This window comes from Bacillus rossius, chromosome 16 (genome assembly GCF_032445375.1).
Source record: "Bacillus rossius redtenbacheri isolate Brsri chromosome 16, Brsri_v3, whole genome shotgun sequence".
Lineage (NCBI taxonomy): Eukaryota > Metazoa > Arthropoda > Insecta > Phasmatodea > Bacillidae > Bacillus > Bacillus rossius.
The window spans coordinates 29,972,329-29,996,352 of record NC_086343.1 but is presented as its reverse complement, the minus strand read 5'-3'; the positions used below and the strand labels follow the sequence as shown (position 1 = coordinate 29,996,352).

Genomic DNA, 24,024 nt, shown 5'->3' with positions numbered 1-24,024 from the left:
CGTTAACTTTGTCCTGACAAGTTAAAAACAGGTCTGAGGAACAAGATGGAAAAGGGACTGGCAGAGTAAATATGCTGAAACTTTAAAAACAACGTAACATTTTATTAAGGGCTTTAAATTCACACACTGTCATGGCATGAGAAAACAATATGTAAAAACGTTGAGCTTCAATAATCTTAACACCTCTCGTACAAGCTGGCTTAGCCTAAAGGAGTCTGTGAGTAACATAACTAGCATAAATAAGTAGTATATATTGGGGGCTACTGGATCAGGGTTCAGGGTGTGGAGCCGAGAGCCGAGCCACATCTCTGACGTCACGTCCATCTCTGACGTCACGGCGGCCATCTTGGATGAGCGTAACGGGACACAGCGTAACGGGACACATCGTAACGGGACAAGTAGATCACGGCGGCCATTTTGGATCCGCCATCTTGGATCCGCCATTTTGGATGACGTCATTGTGTGTTCTCGAAAATTCCTGCGATGTGTTTTCCGCCATTTTGAATGATGACGTAACCGTTGCAATTTTCGTTACGGTCGCCATCTTTAACTTTTTTATTTATTATCCGATTTTAACGAATTTTTTTTCTGTTCCACTGGAGGCCGCCATCTTAGATACCGACGACTCTGTTTCTGTTGTTTGTTCCTAGATAGCGCCAGCATCGCTCTTGATTTTTTTCTGTTCCACTGGGGGCCGCCATCTTGAACCGTCGACTTTGTTTCTGTTGTTTGTTCCTAGATAGCACCAGCGTCGCTCTTGACTTTTTTCTGTTCCACTGAGGGCCGCCATCTTGGATACCGTCGACTTTGTTTCTGTTGTTTGTTCCTAGATAGCGCCAGCGTCGCTCTGTCTCATCACATAAGGTCGATGTTCCATTACCTACCATAGCTATTATGGACCTTATCGACATTTTAAATTTAATTTTTTATGAAAAATATATTGGAAACACTGTGATTCGAACCATCGCAGCTCTGATCTCTAGGTTGGAAAACATACGCCTTTAACCGCTCGGCCATCGAGACATTTACCAGACCGAAGATTAAATAAGGTATATATAAAAATAACATGCATATTTGGACTTGTAATTTTTTTTAATTTAAAGTAATAACAGCACCACCTGTTCGAGACAGACCTACCATCTTGTCATTTGGCCGCCATCTTGAAAATCCATAATTTTTATGCTAGAGATGCGGGAAAAAGTTCAAAATTCATTAAATAAATTGACAATAAATATAATGATTGATTATATCGATTCCCGTTCTTGGTTCGAAACCGGTGAGGGTAAAAAAAAAACATCAGATCCTTCCTCCACAAAAGCCACCTACAGACCGATCTACAGTCACCAATACCAAGGTTCATACATCGTCAGCTGATATAACGTCATGTCCACCATCTTGTCTTCATACGCTGGAGACCACCATCTTGTTTTCGTCGGCTAGAGTGTGCCGATACCATGTTAGTATAATTACCTGGTCACCACACCATAGACCTTGACCTTTGACCTTGAACTTAAAATTTGACCTTGACCTTGAAATATTACCCTGACCTTGAAATTTGACCGTGACCTTTAAATTTGACCTTGACATTGAACTTTGACCTTGACCTTGAACTTTGACCTTGACCTTGAACTTTGACCTTGACCTTGAAATTTGACCTTGACCTTGAAATTTGACCTTAACCTTGAAATTTGACCTTGACCTTGAAATTTGACCTTGACCTTGAAATTTGACCTTGACCTTGAAATTTGACCTCGACCTGGAAATTTGACCTTGACCTTGAAATTTGACCTTGACTTTGAAATTTGACCTTGACTTTGAAATGTAACCTTCACCTTGAAATTTGACCTTGACTTTGAAGTTTGACTTTGTCCTTGTCGACCATCATGGACCCGACATTTAATGTTCAGTAGATGCTACCAGGAGCTACCACCTGCTGGAGTACGTCATCTTGTGTGTGTACTCATATTATAGAGTACATTTCCATCTGGATAATTTCATTCTAACCCACTACAGTGCAGTAATAATTTATTACAGAAGCACCCGCCATCTTGAAATTCGGTCGCCATCTTGAAAATCCGTAATTATTTAGCTAGAAATTCGGTACAAAATTCCAAAATTCATTAAATAAATCACATATTAATTTAAATATCGATTCGATCCGCTCCAGTACTTGGTTCGATCCTCGATCGTTGCAATAATGTTTAATTTTATGAAAAAATAATAATTTCAATAAACCACGTTCAACATTCTTAAAGAGACTCTAAATCCTCTACTACCATCATCCTATCAGACGTCAAGACCACCATATTGGAAAAAATTTGTAATTTTAATGCTAGAGATTAGGGAAAAAGTTCAAAATTCATTAAATAAATTTGTAATCCATATAATGATTTATTGGATCGACTAAGGTCCTTGGCACGATCCTGGACGAAGCTAAAATAAATTTAATTTAAATACCAGAAAAGCGTAAGGTTCGAGAAATAAAACACCACAAAGTCGTTTACAAACATAATATTTATTACACAATTTCTATCCTACTACAGAATCACTTGCGAAAGCCAGCAAACTTATAAACATTTAGCTTTGCATAGACGTGCAACGACTACTTCTTAGCTCCAAATGCTCCAGCAGCTCCAAATGCTCCAACAGCCTCCAAATGCTCCAACAGCCTCCAAATGGCTCCAACAGCTCCAAATGCCCCAACTACCTTTTCTTTCAACAGCTCCAATGATATTGGGCCACAATGCTACGAGTCTAAGAGACTACGAGGCTACAAGGCTACGAGTCTAAAAGGATCTAGCTGGTTCCGAGTTAAACATGGCTGAGAGACTGCATGACTAAAAGACCGCATGGCTACGAAACTAAATGTCTATGAAGCTACATGGATACAAGTCTACTCGGCTCCAACACGCAATGTACACACAGTACACACAGGAAAACGTAATGTACACACAGGAAAACGTAATGTACACACAGGAAAACGAAAAGTACACACAGGAAAACGAAAAGTACAAACAGGAAAACGAAATGTACAAACAGGAAAACGAAATGTACAAACAGGAAAACGAAATGTACACACAGGAAAACGAAATGTACACACAGGAAAACGAAATGTACAAACAGGAAAACGAAATGTACAAACAGGAAAACGAAATGTACAAACAGGAAAACGAAATGTACAAACAGGAAAACGAAATGTACAAACAGGAAAACGAAATGTACAAACAGGAAAACGAAATGTACAAACAGGAAAACGAAATGTACACACAGGAAAACGGAATGTACACACAGGAAATCGGAACGTACACACAGTACACACAGGAAACGGAATGATCACACATACAGTAGCGGAAACACAGGCTTATTTGGAAATCAGGATACAAGAAATAAATCATACTTTTTTTAAATATAAATAATTCATTTTATTTTTCATTAGTACACACATGACAGTTAATCAAATGATTATTGTATGTAGCCAGCGTTCCGAAGTTCTTACAGTATGGGCGATACTTCCACAATATGCAAGTAGTTTCCTCTATGAACAGATGCCACCATCAGTCTTAGCCGGTCAACCAATATTTTTGGATCTTTCCATGATGTGGAATCAATCTCTTCTGCCACCATCTTCATTGCTTGTTTATTATAAATATTATGATCTCTGGTGTCTTCCGTTTTAACACCATCCTCAGGGTTACTTTCATCATCCAGCCAGCGATCATCACAAGCTTGATCAGATTTATTTATTATAACACGACGTTTCCATCGCTTCGGTCTCAGGACACCACCACATTCTTCGATCTTGTCAGCTTTAGGTTCTGCATCACAGTCTATGCCTTTGTAAACAGCCTCAGAGTCACTGTAGCAATCACCGTAGAAGACAACGTCTTCACCCAGATTACTGCAAGAACTCAATATCGTTGATGTCGAAGTGTCTTCATCGCCTGTATGCTTCCTTTTCAGGAGTCCACCATTTATACAAAGTATGGAGGATCTGCTAAATATAGGCTTGAATGTATTCTCACTTTTCACAGTGTTGATACCTTCATTAGTTTCAGTCTTCCCGATACCATCAACATCCTTCAATATTTGTTTCTCGTCACGATCGGCGTGCTAAGGCTTCCATCTTTTCTATATTCATAATATTATTTGTCTTTAAATCTCCGCGTCCGTGTCACTATCACAGATGTAAATCATCATCATAGCTGTCATCAATATTGTCATGAGCTGCATCAATATAACTCATTTTATGATATCGTTTCCACATTTCAGTTGTCAGTGATTTACCACAATCTATGATCTTGTGAGCTCCATTCTCATTTTCTGTAAAAGCCTATGAGTCCAGTTTTATTATTTAATCCTTCAACCCATTATCACAAACTCAATTAAATAATTGTAGTATATAGAAAAAAAAATCATCAAAGTTCCTTTCATTTATTCTTGGAAACCGTATCATCCTTTCCACCTATAGTAGGTATAGTTTCTTGAGCCCAAGAGTCTTTCATTATATATACCATGCAGTGTTCTTCAAGAGATGTAGTATACCACCATTTCTACATACAAATTCATCCTATCATTAATTTGTTTACACATTAGAAAAACCTTCACGCTATTTTTACGTGTTTTATTAAATTACCACTTCGACTAAAATAATTACCACACATAGTAATTTCTACAAAGGACACTTTGTCCAAGACATTTTAACCATAATCTGTCTGAAATCAGCCATGTCCCATCTATATCACAAAGTAAACGAGGGTTAGTGGAGATAGGTCAAACAAGTGCTAGTCACTCATAGGGTAAGAACCATGTGTTCGATACCTATCTCAGTCAATGTAGCATCTATGTATTTTTATTACCTCATGTAGAAAAATATGTTCCAATGCATACGAATTTAAACTTATTCACGTACGACTAGTCAAAAGTACATAAATTCAAGCACGTTAACCTAAAAAAAAATTCTCAAGGATAGAGGCAGAGACTTCTCGATCGAGACACGCCTACCATCACCTGCAAATGAACATTGACCCCTCGCGCGGGAATTGCAAGCTAGCAGAATGCTGCGACACTCATATGTTTTGCTCAAGACATGCATACATCACATCACTAGCCTTCCAACTCAGTACACGTAAAACTCCAGTGAAATCATAATCCAGCATACGTAAAGTACTTGCTGGAACCACTTCAAAGTATACATCACCGAACCAGAGCAGAAAATCAGCCTACGAATGTATATCTTGCTACCTACAAAAATAAATGTGTAGCACATATACGAGAGGAGTCGAACTTTACATACCATACTCAATACTCTGATAATTATAAGCGGCAAAATATTTTTAATCATGACCCCGGCTAGTATACATTTTTTCGTGAACCCTAAATTCATGTTAGTACATAATCAGTACGAATGTGTGAGTAATTCGGACGAATAATCGCTTACCAAGTATCCAGAATCTTACTGTTACAGCCCAGCCAGTGCACCAGATTACTTCGAAGTGTACGCAATTGATTAACATTATTCAATTTTTTAATATCACCTCTGTAGTGTACAATAATATATGACAGGTTACGATTTAAGACCATAGATTTCCCACAAGTATGTTATGTTTATTTCGGGAGAGTAATAAATTATTATTTTAGAAATAATAAATCAAGTTCCTATCAGATTTGCTCTAATGTTGCGGTATTACCTGTACCAGCACTTTACCAAAACATCTCCCATAAAAATCTTAAGAATGCAGATGGCATACTCAGACTGAACTAATTTTAGCAAAAAAAAACTGTCTTCAGCATTATTGGTAAACAAAATAATACTCACAAACAAGACAAAACGGACATTACAAATCCGACCTAAATTACGTGCCACATGTAGTTTACTACATTAAGATAAACGATGTAGGTTAAGAAAAATTAATAAAAAAATTCTTTAATTCAATAATTTATTTTAAATTGTACATGCAAACACAATAAAATCTGACACTGTATGTATATATATATCGTATACATTTTCTCAGTCCTTGCAACATTCATTTCTATTAAAATAAATTATTATATTTCGTTTTAAGAGTGACAAAATACTACTAATTCATACAGATCACGATACATCAGATCAGGAGTGTAACACCTTAGAGGACCAGAGATGATGCTAGAAACCCATCTTTACAAAATTTATAATGTTTTTTCAAGTAAAATTTTCGTGTAACCTGTACACCGCACTTCTCACACAGAAATTTTACACGGTCAAGATTTCTTCTGCATCCATGCTTTTCATGGATGCGTGTACTTCGTAGTCGCTCAAATCGTTTACCACAGTAGCGGCACTGATACAGATATTCATCGCAATTATCATCGCTTCCTCGATGTTCAACTTGCAAATGAACTTTGCTTTTACAATGCCTAATCAAATTACTTTTGTTTGTGAAATGTACACCACATGGGTCACACGGAAATGTCACACGATTAGCGTTTCTTCTACAGACATGATTTTCATGTCTTCTTGCATGTTGACGGTATTTAAAACTTTTGTCACAGTAACAGCACCGATGTTCGTTAGTCGTTCTTGAATCACCAGTCATTGAAGTTTCCATCGAGGACGAAACGAAGTTCGTAGAGTTTTCCTGTGTAGCCAGCACCACCAGCATTAAAGTCTCTCCTGCTGACGGTATCACGACTGTTGAAGTCTCCTCTTGTGATGACGTCGTCGTCGTTGCCGACGGGATCTGCACCTTCTCCGCCATAGCTGACGTCAGGGTTCCCGTAGTCGATGGTACAACATCCATCAAGTTCGTCGTTTTAGATGGTAAAGATGCCATCGAGTTCACAAGAACAGGTAATTACGCGTCTTATGCACCAGAAGAATCAAACTAGGTGATCCTTACACCGTCGTCGTCACCAGTAACAAACTGAGCGACCTGCTGTCTAGGACTCGCTTATATACATGCACCGGTTGGAATAATACGCTAGTCAAATCAAGAACCATTTACTATAATACTCGAGTCAATACATCATCCAATGTTATTACTAAAAAAAATTAGGAATTTCAAGAAATAAAAGTTTAAATTATATATTGAAACAACTAATCTCTCATCCTACATACACGGTTCATTTAGACTTACTAGAAGGATTAAGAGTCTCTGAACAATGGAACTTTCAGAAACCAAACATAGTTTCAACTACTCAAATTTAAATTTTATTATGTACAGCTACACATAACCTCCAACTGACTCCAAATGTCTACAACACATTTCTAAAATAATTTATACGATACCGGGCTGGGTCCAAAGTCAATTATTTTTGTACCTCTCATCTACAGTTCAGGAGTCCTTCAGTGTTGATATAGCTACAGACAAGACATGTCCAGTACCATACATCTTCAAAGCCTTCAGAGTCGATCCTTGTTAAGCCTTATGACAAAAGTCTCCGAAACAAGAGTCCTACTCTATAAGTTTACTATACACTTTTATGCTTTTCATAGCACACATCGATAAATATCTTCGTAAATAACCCAACATATTATCAGACCACTAGCATTCGATTTATGCACATACAGTAGGACACCAACATATCCATCAACACAAGTCCATTCTACATTAAGCTCCTCACTTATTTTCATCAGTCTACACTCAGCACACAAAAACTAAATGAAGTCAATTAACAACCTAGTATTTATATACATCCAGTCATTTAACAGCATACCGATGGCTAGTTAAATAATATTGACAGTGACCATGTTAGCTAAGTTTAAATTTATATAGGACCAGGGACCCATTGAACCTTCAGAACCGAGCTACACATACTCAGTGCTGGATGCAAGTTAATACTACACTCATTTGCCATCACCCATTTTCCATAATCGACTCTCTATTCGACACCCATTTTACATAATCGAAACACATTTTCCATCATCGACACACAATTCAACACTCATTTTCCATCACCAACACACAATTCAACACTCATTTTCCATCATCGAAACTCAATTCGCCACTCATTTTCCGTCATCGACACTCAATTCAACACTCATTTTCCGTCATCGACACTCAATTCAACACTCATTTTCCGTCATCGACACTCAATTCTACATACTCTTTCCTTCTTCAACACTCATTTTCCTTCATCTACATAAAATAAAATGTAAACTTTCCAACACCCACACACACACACATAGATATTAAAATAGTCATCCGCAACTCAATTCTTTAATGTAGAAAACACATGAACTTTATTAGGACATGAATAACGACACATTTTAATATAAATTTTTAAAATTATATTTATATCAAAAATACAAAAGTATAAAATTTCATCAGTCAATACACATTACTAACTTATTATATATACCCTGAAATTCTAAGTTCATCAAGAATAGTCCACGTTTCTTTGATAACTGATACAATTTCGTCATCTTGCGAAACAAGTAAAAGTCGCAACCTGTTGGTTAACACGTTCGGGTCTTTCCACGATATATAATCAATTTCACTTGATGCCACCATCTTCTTCGAATGTTTGCTGAACATATTCTGAAAATCGTTGTAATAATGATTATGATGATTTGTATCATCATCATCGGTGCTGTTCACATCTTTATCAAACACACTGACATCTTCATCTTGCATATCCCAGTATTTCGAATTTTTTGACATTGGAGTACCATCCTTGGTATCAAGCTTACTTGCTAATTTTCCAAAAAAATATTCCAAAGTCCGTAGAAGTCTACTATAAGACGACTTGTCACTTTTTCTGGAGATGTTACTTTCATTATCTTCTACCTTACTTATATCTTCAACACCAGTTAAGCTATTTCCTTCCTCAAGACCTGGAGATATTTTAACACAATCGCTTTTAAGACTATGTAGATCAATTTCATTGTAAGACATACTGTCCCCGAGCATAGCATCTCCATCTACGTACTTTATCTCCTGCGCGAGCTTGGCTTTACAAGTTTTATCGTGTCTTTTTTAATTCTCTCTTCGTGTCAACCGTCTTCCACACTTGCCACAAATTAGTATTTGACGGTATGGGCTTTTAACACATTCGTTCTTTTCATGTCTACGAGCATTATAGATGTTATCAAAGTATTTGCTACAGTATGTACAATGTCCTCCAGATCGAGATCGATATTTGTGTATCGTACCTTCACTAGTCTGTACGTACTCCATAATGGTTGAATAGCAACTAAAGGTATTTTTTAGGTACTTCGTATTTTCATGTATGAAAATTCATCAATTATTTACGAAAAAAGATTTTTTTTCTCATTTTGAAGAAAAAATCATGTTCCACGTAGTTTTACTACCCACCTTCATATTTCCTCATATGTTATGTTGTAAAAGCAACCAAAGTTGGTTGTAGGTTATGGAATGCTCACTCACGATCTCTTGAAAAAGGTGTACCTCCCTAGATCTCAAGAGGAAGAACATTGACCTTATTTAAAAATTAGTGTATAATATCATGGTCTAGCAAGAATCACAAGATAATCTATTCTCATATTAGCAACCATCATGTATCAGTTGTCTGTATAAGCAGTCAATGTTTTGTGTGGGATGCAGGATGCTCCCTTACGATCGCAACAGAAGGAGGGCTTCGCTAGAACACAAGGGGAAGGGAAATCTTCGTGTGTGATAGCGTTTCTCAGTTTTTTCATGACGTAGTAATCGTCTGATTAATGAACTTTTGTTTTTGCCTGATTTCCACCTGTTAAAATTCGTTTTTAAGTGTTGATTTGATAATATGAATTCGTAAATTTATACGAAACTCTGAATAAAATTACCTGTCTTAGACACCAAGAACAATACAGTTTGTCCTTCATGTTAATGCTTATCAGCTGTCTCAAAGCATATTATTTGTCTGAGTAAGGTTATTATTTTTTAAATCCAGCTGATAAAAATATTGTAAGTGGTGATTTATTGACAGAATTTCACTAATTAAATGTAACTCTGAATAGAAATGACATGACTCATTAAGTAAAAAATTCTTCATGCAGAGATAGATTTCTCACAAATAATCAGGAGCACTCGGAGAAAACCATCAGATGTCTAGCCAGGAATAATCAGAAACACTTGGAGAAAGCCATAAATATATTAACAAGAATAATCAGAAGCACTCGGAGAAAACCATAAGATGTCTAGTCAGGTATAATCTGGAGCACACGGAGAAAACCACCATAATATTGTCAAGAATAATCGGAAGCACACGGAGAAAAACACCATAATATTGACAAGAATAATCGGAAGCACACGGAGAAAACCGCCACAAGTTTTCTTTCATATCATAAAATTTCAGGAAAAAATAATAAATAAAAATTAATTAATAAAAAATTAAAAATAAAATACATAAACAGATTCTGCTAGCTTGTGAACTTCTCATTGTTGAGCAAAGATATAGTTCTAGTACAAGCCAGAATTTTATGTATTTTTTGTATTTTATTTTTAATTTTTTATTAATTAATTTTTATTTATTATTTTTTCCTGAAATTTTATGATATGAAAGAAAACTTGTGGCGGTTTTCTCGGTGTGCTTCCGATTATTCTTGTCAATATTATGGTGTTTTTCTCCGTGTGCTTCCGATTATTCTTGACAATATTATGATGGTTTTCTCCGTGTGCTCCAGATTATACCTGACTAGACATCTTATGGTTTTCTCCGAGTGCTTCTGATTATTCTTGTTAATATATTTATGGCTTTCTCCAAGTGTTTCTGATTATTCCTGGCTAGACATCTGATGGTTTTCTCCGAGTGCTCCTGATTATTTGTGAGAAATCTATCTCTGCATGAAGAATTTTTTACTTAATGAGTCATGTCATTTCTATTCAGAGTTACATTTAATTAGTGAAATTCTGTCAATAAATCACCACTTACAATATTTTTATCAGCTGGATTTAAAAAATAATAACCTTACTCAGACAAATAATATGCTTTGAGACAGCTGATAAGCATTAACATGAAGGACAAACTGTATTGTTCTTGGTGTCTAAGACAGGTAATTATATTCAGAGTTTCGTATAAATTTACGAAGTCATATTATAAAATCAACACTTAAAAAAGAATTTTAACAAGTGGAAATCAGGCAAAAACAAAAGTTCATTAATCAGACGATTAATACGTCATGAAAAAACTGAGAAACGCTATCACACACGAAGATTTCCCTTCCCCTTGTGTTCTAGCGAAGCCCTCCTTCTGTTGCGATCGTAAGGGAGCATCCTGCATCCCACACAAAACATTGACTGCTTATACAGACAACTGATACATGATGGTTGCTAATATGAGAATAGATTATCTTGTGATTCTTGCTAGACCATGATATTATTCACTAATTTTTAAATAAGGTCAATGTTCTTCCTCTTGAGATCTAGGGAGGTACACCTTTTTCAAGAGATCGTGAGTGAGCATTCCATAACCTACAACCAACTTTGGTTGCTTTTACAACATAACATATGAGGAAATATGAAGGTGGGTAGTAAAACTATGTGGAACATGATTTTTTCTTCAAAATGAGAAAAAAAATCTTTTTTCGTAAATAATTGATGAATTTTCATACATGAAAATACGAAGTACCTAAAAAATACCTTTAGTTGCTATTCAACCATTATGGTGTACGTACAGACTAGTGAAGGTACGATACACAAATATCGATCTCGATCTGGAGGACATTGTACATACTGTAGCAAATACTTTGATAACATCTATAATGCTCGTAGACATGAAAAGAACGAATGTGTTAAAAGCCCATACCGTCAAATACTAATTTGTGGCAAGTGTGGAAGACGGTTGACACGAAGAGAGAATTTAAAAAGACACGATAAAACTTGTAAAGCCAAGCTCGCGCAGGAGATAAAGTACGTAGATGGAGATGCTATGCTCGGGGACAGTATGTCTTACAATGAAATTGATCTACATAGTCTTAAAAGCGATTGTGTTAAAATATCTCCAGGTCTTGAGGAAGGAAATAGCTTAACTGGTGTTGAAGATATAAGTAAGGTAGAAGATAATGAAAGTAACATCTCCAGAAAAAGTGACAAGTCGTCTTATAGTAGACTTCTACGGACTTTGGAATATTTTTTTGGAAAATTAGCAAGTAAGCTTGATACCAAGGATGGTACTCCAATGTCAAAAAATTCGAAATACTGGGATATGCAAGATGAAGATGTCAGTGTGTTTGATAAAGATGTGAACAGCACCGATGATGATGATACAAATCATCATAATCATTATTACAACGATTTTCAGAATATGTTCAGCAAACATTCGAAGAAGATGGTGGCATCAAGTGAAATTGATTATATATCGTGGAAAGACCCGAACGTGTTAACCAACAGGTTGCGACTTTTACTTGTTTCGCAAGATGACGAAATTGTATCAGTTATCAAAGAAACGTGGACTATTCTTGATGAACTTAGAATTTCAGGGTATATATAATAAGTTAGTAATGTGTATTGACTGATGAAATTTTATACTTTTGTATTTTTGATATAAATATAATTTTAAAAATTTATATTAAAATGTGTCGTTATTCATGTCCTAATAAAGTTCATGTGTTTTCTACATTAAAGAATTGAGTTGCGGATGACTATTTTAATATCTATGTGTGTGTGTGTGGGTGTTGGAAAGTTTACATTTTATTTTATGTAGATGAAGGAAAATGAGTGTTGAAGAAGGAAAGAGTATGTAGAATTGAGTGTCGATGACGGAAAATGAGTGTTGAATTGAGTGTCGATGACGGAAAATGAGTGTTGAATTGAGTGTCGATGACGGAAAATGAGTGGCGAATTGAGTTTCGATGATGGAAAATGAGTGTTGAATTGTGTGTTGGTGATGGAAAATGAGTGTTGAATTGTGTGTCGATGATGGAAAATGTGTTTCGATTATGTAAAATGGGTGTCGAATAGAGAGTCGATTATGGAAAATGGGTGATGGCAAATGAGTGTAGTATTAACTTGCATCCAGCACTGAGTATGTGTAGCTCGGTTCTGAAGGTTCAATGGGTCCCTGGTCCTATATAAATTTAAACTTAGCTAACATGGTCACTGTCAATATTATTTAACTAGCCATCGGTATGCTGTTAAATGACTGGATGTATATAAATACTAGGTTGTTAATTGACTTCATTTAGTTTTTGTGTGCTGAGTGTAGACTGATGAAAATAAGTGAGGAGCTTAATGTAGAATGGACTTGTGTTGATGGATATGTTGGTGTCCTACTGTATGTGCATAAATCGAATGCTAGTGGTCTGATAATATGTTGGGTTATTTACGAAGATATTTATCGATGTGTGCTATGAAAAGCATAAAAGTGTATAGTAAACTTATAGAGTAGGACTCTTGTTTCGGAGACTTTTGTCATAAGGCTTAACAAGGATCGACTCTGAAGGCTTTGAAGATGTATGGTACTGGACATGTCTTGTCTGTAGCTATATCAACACTGAAGGACTCCTGAACTGTAGATGAGAGGTACAAAAATAATTGACTTTGGACCTAGCCCGGTATCGTATAAATTATTTTAGAAATGTGTTGTAGACATTTGGAGTCAGTTGGAGGTTATGTGTAGCTGTACATAATAAAATTTAAATTTGAGTAGTTGAAACTATGTTTGGTTTCTGAAAGTTCCATTGTTCAGAGACTCTTAATCCTTCTAGTAAGTCTAAATGAACCGTGTATGTAGGATGAGAGATTAGTTGTTTCAATATATAATTTAAACTTTTATTTCTTGAAATTCCTAATTTTTTTTAGTAATAACTTTGGATGATGTATTGACTAGAGTATTATAGTAAATGGTTCTTGATTTGACTAGCGTATTATTCCAACCGGTGCATGTATATAAGCGAGTCCTAGACAGCAGGTCGCTCAGTTTGTTACTGGTGACGACGACGGTGTAAGGATCACCTAGTTTGATTCTTCTGGTGCATAAGACGCGTAATTACCTGTTCTTGTGAACTCGATGGCATCTTTACCATCTAAAACGACGAACTTGATGGATGTTGTACCATCGACTACGGGAACCCTGACGTCAGCTATGGCGGAGAAGGTGCAGATCCCGTCGGCAACGACGACGACGTCATCACAAGAGGAGACTTCAACAGTCGTGATACCGTCAGCAGGAGAGACTTTAATGCTGGTGGTGCTGGCTACACAGGAAAACTCTACGAACTTCGTTTCGTCCTCGATGGAAACTTCAATGACTGGTGATTTAAGAACGACTAACGAACATCGGTGCTGTTACTGTGACAAAAGTTTTAAATACCGTCAACATGCAAGAAGACATGAAAATCATGTCTGTAGAAGAAACGCTAATCGTGTGACATTTCCGTGTGACCCATGTGGTGTACATTTCACAAACAAAAGTAATTTGATTAGGCATTGTAAAAGCAAAGTTCATTTGCAAGTTGAACATCGAGGAAGCGATGATAATTGCGATGAATATCTGTATCAGTGCCGCTACTGTGGTAAACGATTTGAGCGACTACGAAGTACACGCATCCATGAAAAGCATGGATGCAGAAGAAATCTTGACCGTGTAAAATTTCTGTGTGAGAAGTGCGGTGTACAGGTTACACGAAAATTTTACTTGAAAAAACATTATAAATTTTGTAAAGATGGGTTTCTAGCATCATCTCTGGTCCTCTAAGGTGTTACACTCCTGATCTGATGTATCGTGATCTGTATGAATTAGTAGTATTTTGTCACTCTTAAAACGAAATATAATAATTTATTTTAATAGAAATGAATGTTGCAAGGACTGAGAAAATGTATACGATATATATACATACAGTGTCAGATTTTATTGTGTTTGCATGTACAATTTAAAATAAATTATTGAATTAAAGAATTTTTTTATTAATTTTTCTTAACCTACATCGTTTATCTTAATGTAGTAAACTACATGTGGCACGTAATTTAGGTCGGATTTGTAATGTCCGTTTTGTCTTGTTTGTGAGTATTATTTTGTTTACCAATAATGCTGAAGACAGTTTTTTTTTGCTAAAATTATTTCAGTCTGAGTATGCCATCTGCATTCTTAAGATTTTTATGGGAGATGTTTTGGTAAAGTGCTGGTACAGGTAATACCGCAACATTAGAGCAAATCTGATAGGAACTTGATTTATTATTTCTAAAATAATAATTTATTACTCTCCCGAAATAAACATAACATACTTGTGGGAAATCTATGGTCTTAAATCGTAACCTGTCATATATTGGTGTACACTACGGAGGTGATATTAAAAAATTGAATAATGTTAATCAATTGCGTACACTTCGAAGTAATCTGGTGCACTGGCTGGGCTGTAACAGTAAGATTCTGGATACTTGGTAAGCGATTATTCGTCCGAATTACTCACACATTCGTACTGATTATGTACTAACATGAATTTAGGGTTCACGAAAAAATGTATACTAGCCGGGGTCATGATTAAAAATATTTTGCCGCTTATAATTATCAGAGTATTGAGTATGGTATGTAAAGTTCGACTCATCTCGTATATGTGCTACACATTTATTTTTGTAGGTAGCAAGATATACATTCGTAGGCTGATTTTCTGCTCTGGTTCGGTGATGTATACTTTGAAGTGGTTCCAGCAAGTACTTTACGTATGCTGGATTATGATTTCACTGGAGTTTTACGTGTACTGAGTTGGAAGGCTAGTGATGTGATGTATGCATGTCTTGAACAAAACATATGAGTGACGCAGCATTCTGCAAGCTTGCAACTCCCGCGCGAGGGGTCAATGTTTATTTGCAGGTGATGGTAGGCGTGTCTCGATCGAGAAGTCTCTGCCTCTATCCTTGAGAATTTTTTTTTTCGGTTGGCGTGCTTGAATTTATGTACTTTTGACTAGTCGTACGTGAATAAGTTTAAATTCGTATGCATTGGAACATATTTTTCTACATGAGGTAATAAAAATACATAGATGCTACATTGACTGAGATAGGTATCGAACACATGGTTCTTACCCTATGAGTGACTAGCACTTGTTTGACCTATCTCCACTAACCCTCGTTTACTTTGTGATATAGATGGGACATGGCTGTTTTCAGACAGATTATGGTTAAAATGTCTTGGACAAAGTGTCCTTTGTAGAAATTACTATGTGTGGTAATTATTTTAGTCGAAGTGGTAATTTAATAAAACACGTAAAAATAGCGTGAAGGTTTTTCTAATGTGTAAACAAATTAATGATAGGATGAATTTGTATGTAGAAATGGTGGTATACTACATCTCTTGAAGAACACTGCATGGTATATATAATGAAAGACTCTTGGGCTCAAGAAACTATACCTACTATAGGTGGAAAGGATGATACGGTTTCCAAGAATAAATGAAAGGAACTTTGATGATTTTTTTTTTCTATATACTACAATTATTTAATTGAGTTTGTGATGATGGGTTGAAGGATTAAATAATAAAACTGGACTCATAGGCGTTTACAGAAAATGAGAATGGAGCTCACAAGATCATAGATTGTGGTAAATCACTGACAACTGAAATGTGGAAACGATATCATAAAATGAGTTATATTGATGCAGCTCATGACAATATTGATGACAGCTATGATGATGATTTACATCTGTGATAGTGACACGGACGCGGAGATTTAAAGACAAATAATATTATGAATATAGAAAATATGGAAGCCTTAGCACGCCGATCGTGACGAGAAACAAATATTGAAGGATGTTGATGGTATCGGGAAGACTGAAACTAATGAAGGTATCAACACTGTGAAAAGTGAGAATACATTCAAGCCTATATTTAGCAGATCCTCCATACTTTGTATAAATGGTGGACTCCTGAAAAGGAAGCATACAGGCGATGAAGACACTTCGACATCAACGATATTGAGTTCTTGCAGTAATCTGGGTGAAGACGTTGTCTTCTACGGTGATTGCTACAGTGACTCTGAGGCTGTTTACAAAGGCATAGACTGTGATGCAGAACCTAAAGCTGACAAGATCGAAGAATGTGGTGGTGTCCTGAGACCGAAGCGATGGAAACGTCGTGTTATAATAAATAAATCTGATCAAGCTTGTGATGATCGCTGGCTAGATGATGAAAGTAACCCTGAGGATGGTGTTAAAACGGAAGACACCAGAGATCATAATATTTATAATAAACAAGCAATGAAGATGGTGGCAGAAGAGATTGATTCCACATCATGGAAAGATCCAAAAATATTGGTTGACCGGCTAAGACAGATGGTGGCATCTGTTCGTAGAGGAAACTACTTGCATATTGTGGAAGTATCGCCCATACTGTAAGAACTTCGGAACGCTGGCTACATACAATAATCATTTGATTAACTGTCATGTGTGTACTAATGAAAAATAAAATGAATTATTTATATTTAAAAAAAGTATGATTTATTTCTTGTATCCTGATTTCCAAATAAGCCTGTGTTTCCGCTACTGTATGTGTGATCATTCCGTTTCCTGTGTGTACTGTGTGTACGTTCCGATTTCCTGTGTGTACATTCCGTTTTCCTGTGTGTACATTTCGTTTTCCTGTTTGTACATTTCGTTTTCCTGTTTGTACATTTCGTTTTCCTGTTTGTACATTTCGTTTTCCTGTTTGTACATTTCGTTTTCCTGTTTGTACATTTCGTTTTCCTGTTTGTACATTTCGTTTTCCTGTTTGTACATTTCGTTTTCCTGTTTGTACATTTCGTTTTCCTGTTTGTACATTTCGTTTTCCTGTTTGTACATTTCGTTTTCCTGTTTGTACATTTCGTTTTCCTGTGTGTACATTACGTTTTCCTGTGTGTACATTACGTTTTCCTTTGTGTACTGTGTGTACATTGCGTGTTGGAGCCGAGTAGACTTGTATCCATGTAGCTTCATAGACATTTAGTTTCGTAGCCATGCGGTCTTTTAGTCATGCAGTCTCTCAGCCATGTTTAACTCGGAACCAGCTAGATCCTTTTAGACTCGTAGCCTTGTAGCCTCGTAGTCTCTTAGACTCGTAGCATTGTGGCCCAATATCATTGGAGCTGTTGTAAGAAAAGGTAGTTGGGGCATTTGGAGCTGTTGGAGCCATTTGGAGGCTGTTGGAGCATTTGGAGGCTGTTGGAGCATTTGGAGCTGCTGGAGCATTTGGAGCTAAGAAGTAGTCGTTGCACGTCTATGCAAAGCTAAATGTTTATAAGTTTGCTGGCTTTCGCAAGTGATTCTGTAGTAGGATAGAAATTGTGTAATAAATATTATGTTTGTAAACGACTTTGTGGTGTTTTATTTCTCGAACCTTACGCTTTTCTGGTATTTAAATTAAATTTATTTTAGCTTCGTCCAGGATCGTGCCAAGGACCTTAGTCGATCCAATAAATCATTATATGGATTACAAATTTATTTAATGAATTTTGAACTTTTTCCCTAATCTCTAGCATTAAAATTACAAATTTTTTCCAATATGGTGGTCTTGACGTCTGATAGGATGATGGTAGTAGAGGATTTAGAGTCTCTTTAAGAATGTTGAACGTGGTTTATTGAAATTATTATTTTTTCATAAAATTAAACAGTATTGCAACGATCGAGGATCGAACCAAGGACTGGAACGGATCGAATCGATATTTAAATTAATATGTGATTTATTTAATGAATTTTGGAATTTTGTACCGAATTTCTAGCTAAATAATTACGGATTTTCAAGATGGCGGCCGAATTTCAAGATGGCGGGTGCTTCAGTAATAAATTATTACTGCACTGTAGCGGGTTAGAATGAAATTATCCAGATGGAAATGTACTCTATAATATGAGTACACACACAAGATGACGTACTCCAGCAGGTGGTAGCTCCTGGTAGCATCTACTGAACATTAAATGTCGGGTCCATGATGGTCGACAAGGACAAAGTCAAACTTCAAAGTCAAGGTCAAATTTCAAGGTGAAGGTTACATTTCAAAGTCAAGGTCAAATTTCAAAGTCAAGGTCAAATTTCAAGGTCGAGGTCAAATTTCAAGGTCAAGGTCAAGGTCAAATTTCAAGGTCAAGGTCAAATTTCAAGGTCAAGGTCAAATTTCAAGGTCAAGGTCAAATTTCAAGGTCAAGGTTAAAGTTCAAGGTCAAGGTCAAAGTTCAAGGTCAAGGTCAAAGTTCAAGGTCAAGGTCAAATTTCAAGGTCAAGGTCAAATTTCAAGGTCAGGGTAATATTTCAAGGTCAAGGTCAAATTTCAAGGTCAAGGTCAAATTTCAAGTTCAAGGTCAAAGGTCAAGGTCTATTGTGTGGTGACCAGATAATTATACTAACATGGTATCGGCACACTCTAGCCGACGAAAACAAGATGGTGGTCTCCAGCGTATGAAGACAAGATGGCGGACATGACGTTATATCAGCTGACGATGTATGAACCTTGGTATTGGTGACTGTAGATCGGTCTGTAGGTGGCTTCTGTGGAGGAAGGATCTGATGTTTTTTTTTACCCTCACCGGTTTCGAACCAAGAACGGGAATCGATATAATCAATCATTATATTTATTGTCAATTTATTTAATGAATTTTGAACTTTTTCCCGCATCTCTAGCATAAAAATTATGGATTTTCAAGATGGCGGCCAAATGACAAGATGGTAGGTCTGTCTCGAACAGGTGGTGCTGCTATTACTTTAAATTAAAAAAAATTACAAGTCCAAATATGTATGTTATTTTTATATATACCTTATTTAATCTTTGGTCTGGTAAATGTCTCGATGGCCGAGCGGTTAAAGGCGTATGTTTTCCAACCTAGAGATCAGAGCTGCGATGGTTCGAATCACAGTGTTTCCAATATATTTTTCATAAAAAATTAAATTTAAAATGTCGATAAGGTCCATAATAGCTATGGTAGGTAATGGAACATCGACCTTATGTGATGAGACAGAGCGACGCTGGCGCTATCTAGGAACAAACAACAGAAACAAAGTCGACGGTATCCAAGATGGCGGCCCTCAGTGGAACAGAAAAAAGTCAAGAGCGACGCTGGTGCTATCTAGGAACAAACAACAGAAACAAAGTCGACGGTATCCAAGATGGCGGCCCCCAGTGGAACAGAAAAAAATCAAGAGCGATGCTGGCGCTATCTAGGAACAAACAACAGAAACAGAGTCGTCGGTATCTAAGATGGCGGCCTCCAGTGGAACAGAAAAAAAATTCGTTAAAATCGGATAATAAATAAAAAAGTTAAAGATGGCGACCGTAACGAAAATTGCAACGGTTACGTCATCATTCAAAATGGCGGAAAACACATCGCAGGAATTTTCGAGAACACACAATGACGTCATCCAAAATGGCGGATCCAAGATGGCGGATCCAAAATGGCCGCCGTGATCTACTTGTCCCGTTACGATGTGTCCCGTTACGCTGTGTCCCGTTACGCTTATCCAAGATGGCCGCCGTGACGTCAGAGATGGACGTGACGTCAGAGATGTGGCTCGGCTCTCGGCTCCACACCCTGAACCCTGATCCAGTAGCCCCCAATATATACTACTTAAATAATAGCCTTAAATTCCGAGCACATAAGCCTTAATACACTGAGGGTGTTTCGCTATCACAGTTAAAGTCGCTGCAAGGACCACACAGATATACAATTTAATTGCCTTGCTTATACACTGTAAGAAATGTGTAGCTACATAAACTTGTGACAAGCAAACCATTCTTTATTGTGAGTTATGTACTAGGTTAGCTTTGAATCTGCACTACAGGGTGTTGTGTACTGACTTCCTATAAGAAATCTCTTGGCACCAAAACATAAGACCAATAAACATTAGTAAATTAATAGTACAATAAAATATTTACATAAAACTACAATTAATAAATGACCTCTCTATACCCTTATGTTAACAATCGTGGCTTATGAAATACAATTCTGAGCGTTCATAATGAATATCTAAAATTATTTTTAAAAACAAGGGTACCAAACATTACTTAAAAATTGTTAAAATCAGTTTCACACATTGACAAGAAACTTCAAAGATGTGTTTCAAAGTTTTATTACTTCATTGTATATTTGTGTGGAGTGACTGGCGATGTATAGAATACCTCGCGGCTCTTAATGCAGCAAAACTTTATATGAGAAGCATTTTATTCACGCATTTGCTCCTCTCGTGTCTGCGTGCATCATGGGAAAATCTGAACGGCATATCGGAGCAGCTGCAAAGATACGTCGTTGATGAAGAAGAACCTTTACGGTTCGAACCAGAAGTCAATGTAAATGTTATAGTACAAATTATTTCTGTACTTTAAAGCGCATCAAAAATTCGCTTGTTGTGGCGAAACATTTACTTTCAGACGCGCAGCATGTCTTCTAGTGTCTTTTCAACTTGTCAGTTCTTGTAAATTGCTTGCAATACTTTTTACAGCTAAAAATTTAATATCAGCTCATTCTTTCTTCTCGTGTCAGCGAGCATTAAAGTATTTCGAGTGAATCTTGTCGCAGTAACGACACTGATCCTGGGAAGACGCCGATGCAGCTTCAGCGGACATCACTGATAATGTGTTGTACGGCAGCAATTGATGTCTCCTTCGCTGGCGAAACATCCTTCACGAAGTTTCCTCTGTAGCCAGCACTGTGCCTACATTAAAGTTTCTTCTTCTAGTGGAACCCCAGTTGATGATTCCTCTAGTGTTGTCGCTGACAATTATACATATTCAACTGGTATCTGCGTCACCATTGTCCCTGCCACCAGGGTACCCGTAGATGATGGGACAACTTCCATAGAGTTCGGAGTAAAATATGGTAAAGATTAAATCAGTTTCTCAAGAATAGATAACTACTTGACTTATGTATCGGACTAACGAACCAAATGTTCTTTACACCGTCGTAGCCAGTGACAAACTGATAGTCACGCCATACAGTCATCATACACTCATGTATTTTGGAATAATATGCAGTTCAAAACAAGAACCATTACCATTAATACTCCAGTAAAACTACAGTCAATTTTTAATCGTCTGTGTGAATGTAATACTTTCTACTGTCTTTAAATCCGAAATAAACATGGCTACCAGGTGACAATATTCCACCTGCATTTAACTCTACCTGCATTTGATTTCATTTGCATTACGCTGTTCGCCGCTGCGGTTTAGCGTAGCACTGTGTAGGGGGGAGGGTGTGACGGGGTGGTTCCACCTCACCACGTGGTTTAGCGTAGCACTGTGAAGAGGGGGGAGGGTGCGATGGGGTGGGTCCACCTCGCCACGTGGTTTAGCGTAGCACTTTGAAGGGGGGGAGGGTGTGACAGGGTGGTTCCACTTCGCCACGTGGTTTAGCGTAGCACTGTGAAGAGGGGGGAGGGTGTGACGGGGTGGGTCCACTTCGCCACGTGGTTTAGCGTAGCACTGTTAAAGGGGGGAAGGGGTAACATAGTGGGTCCCCCTCGCCACATGTCCTTGGTGCCAGCAGGTGGGCCTGCGACCGCGACCTGGACGTGATGTACACGCGGGAGCGAGTGGTGACGCTGCAGCGCGTGCCGTGGGACGGGGACTCGCTGTTCGCCGCCGCAGCACTGCAGCTGTGGCGCAACTCCCGAGTGGGGGAGATGGGAGGGCGAGTGGCGCGCCTGCGCAAGAGAACAGTCCGCCAGCTACGGGCGCACCTCCCTCGCTACAGAGACTTGCTGCTGGAGACGGTGGCCCAGCGTGCCGACAGGTGACATCACGTCTGTAATTGTACTATCGTCTAACAAAGAGAAACCAATAAAAACAAACACCATAACAATCTTCATAATTGGAACAAAAATACTAAGCTTAGTAGGGGGAACGAGCTGGTTCTGGGGCACAGTAAACAATCAAACAGGTGGGTGTGGCACCATGTTTCCGGGTGGGCGTGGCAGCAGGTGGGCGTGGCCGGGTGGGGCATGGCCGGGAGCCACGTTGAGGGAATCCTCAGGTGGTTGTTGACGTCACATGGAGCATCGTCTGCTCGGGCGATGGCATCTTGATTCTAATTTAGGAAGCAAGGGAGTGCTAGTGTCGCGCGTCGCATTTATTTTTACCACCCGGAAACGTGGTGTCACACCCACTTGTTTGATTGTTTACTGTGCCCCAGAACCAGCTCGTTCCCCCTACTAAGCTGTGTCACGTGTGACATAAAGACGGGTGAGACCACGGTGTATAGAGGAGAAGAGGTCACTCCGGAGGTGGGTGACGGCCGCAGGTACGGCGCCCTGCCCACGGAGGACGAGCGGGTCTGCAGCTACCTGCGGGACCTGGCGTGCCCCGGGTGCTGGCCAGGGCTGGAGTCGGTGGCGGCGCTGGCCGACGCGCTGGGCGTCGCGGTGACCGTGTTCGTGGAGCGCCAGGGCGAGCAGACGCTGCCCGAGGACCTGGACGACGTGGCGGAGGAGCTGCAGCTGGCCATGCAGCCGGTGCGCACCAAGGAGGGACACCTGGTGGCCCACTTCGACAGCGTGGTGCGCGCCGAGCCCTTGCCCGGCTGCCCCTGAGGGCCCGACCCCGTGCACGCCCTTCGCACTCAGATCCGTGTACACCTCTTGGAACTTCAATTCATTCACATGTCGCAAACACCGTGCTGTATTAAACATTATACATGGATCAATACCGTGTCTCTTTTACGAAAGTTGGCTAGTAAAAAAAAGTTTAATTATTCTTGCAGAGTTAAGTAGTGATAGAAAAGAATGTTAATAACAGTAAAGATTTTTTTGACGAGAATAACATCTTTAAAAATTTCTTCCGCCGTGGGAGGCAATTTTAAAAAAGAATGGTAATTGGGGGATATATACTTTGGTGTTGCAAGCTACATATCTACCATCGCAATCCAAAAATTTATATACACCACTGGATAGCTAATGGACCAAAAAATTCGTTACGCCAAGTGAGGACTGTGACGCATCGCGCGCAGTGGAGGGGGTAAAAGCCGCCATTTTGAGGTAATTTTTCTGCGTTTTCGAGATTTCCATTTAGTATATCTTTTGATTCGGAGAAGCTACGACTTTCGTTTGAGTTCCAATCGTCCGCTCTCGTCAAAATATATGGATTGCGTTTATATATATCATTAGCGTAAAATAGTTGCAGTGAATATATATGGTGTTAAAATAAAAATAATAATAATCTAA

General features: G+C 38.1%; 1 protein-coding gene across 5 annotated transcripts in view; it reads left to right on the top strand.

Moving 5' to 3' along the window:
- The window catches only part of LOC134540495 (uncharacterized), a 28,111-nt gene extending 4,604 nt beyond the window's left edge, over positions 1-23,507 (top strand). For 2 of the 5 annotated variants that reach the window (XM_063383309.1, XM_063383310.1), the window contains exons 3-4: positions 22,353-22,598; positions 23,106-23,507. In XM_063383309.1, the coding sequence (XP_063239379.1) occupies positions 22,353-22,598; positions 23,106-23,394 (535 nt within the window). In that variant the 3' untranslated portion in view covers positions 23,395-23,507. Of the gene's footprint in view, positions 1-22,349; positions 22,599-23,066 lie in introns of all 5 variants that reach the window. The other 3 variants (XM_063383307.1, XM_063383308.1, XM_063383306.1) reach the window with 2 other exon arrangements.
- Positions 23,508-24,024: the final 517 nt, after the last annotated feature.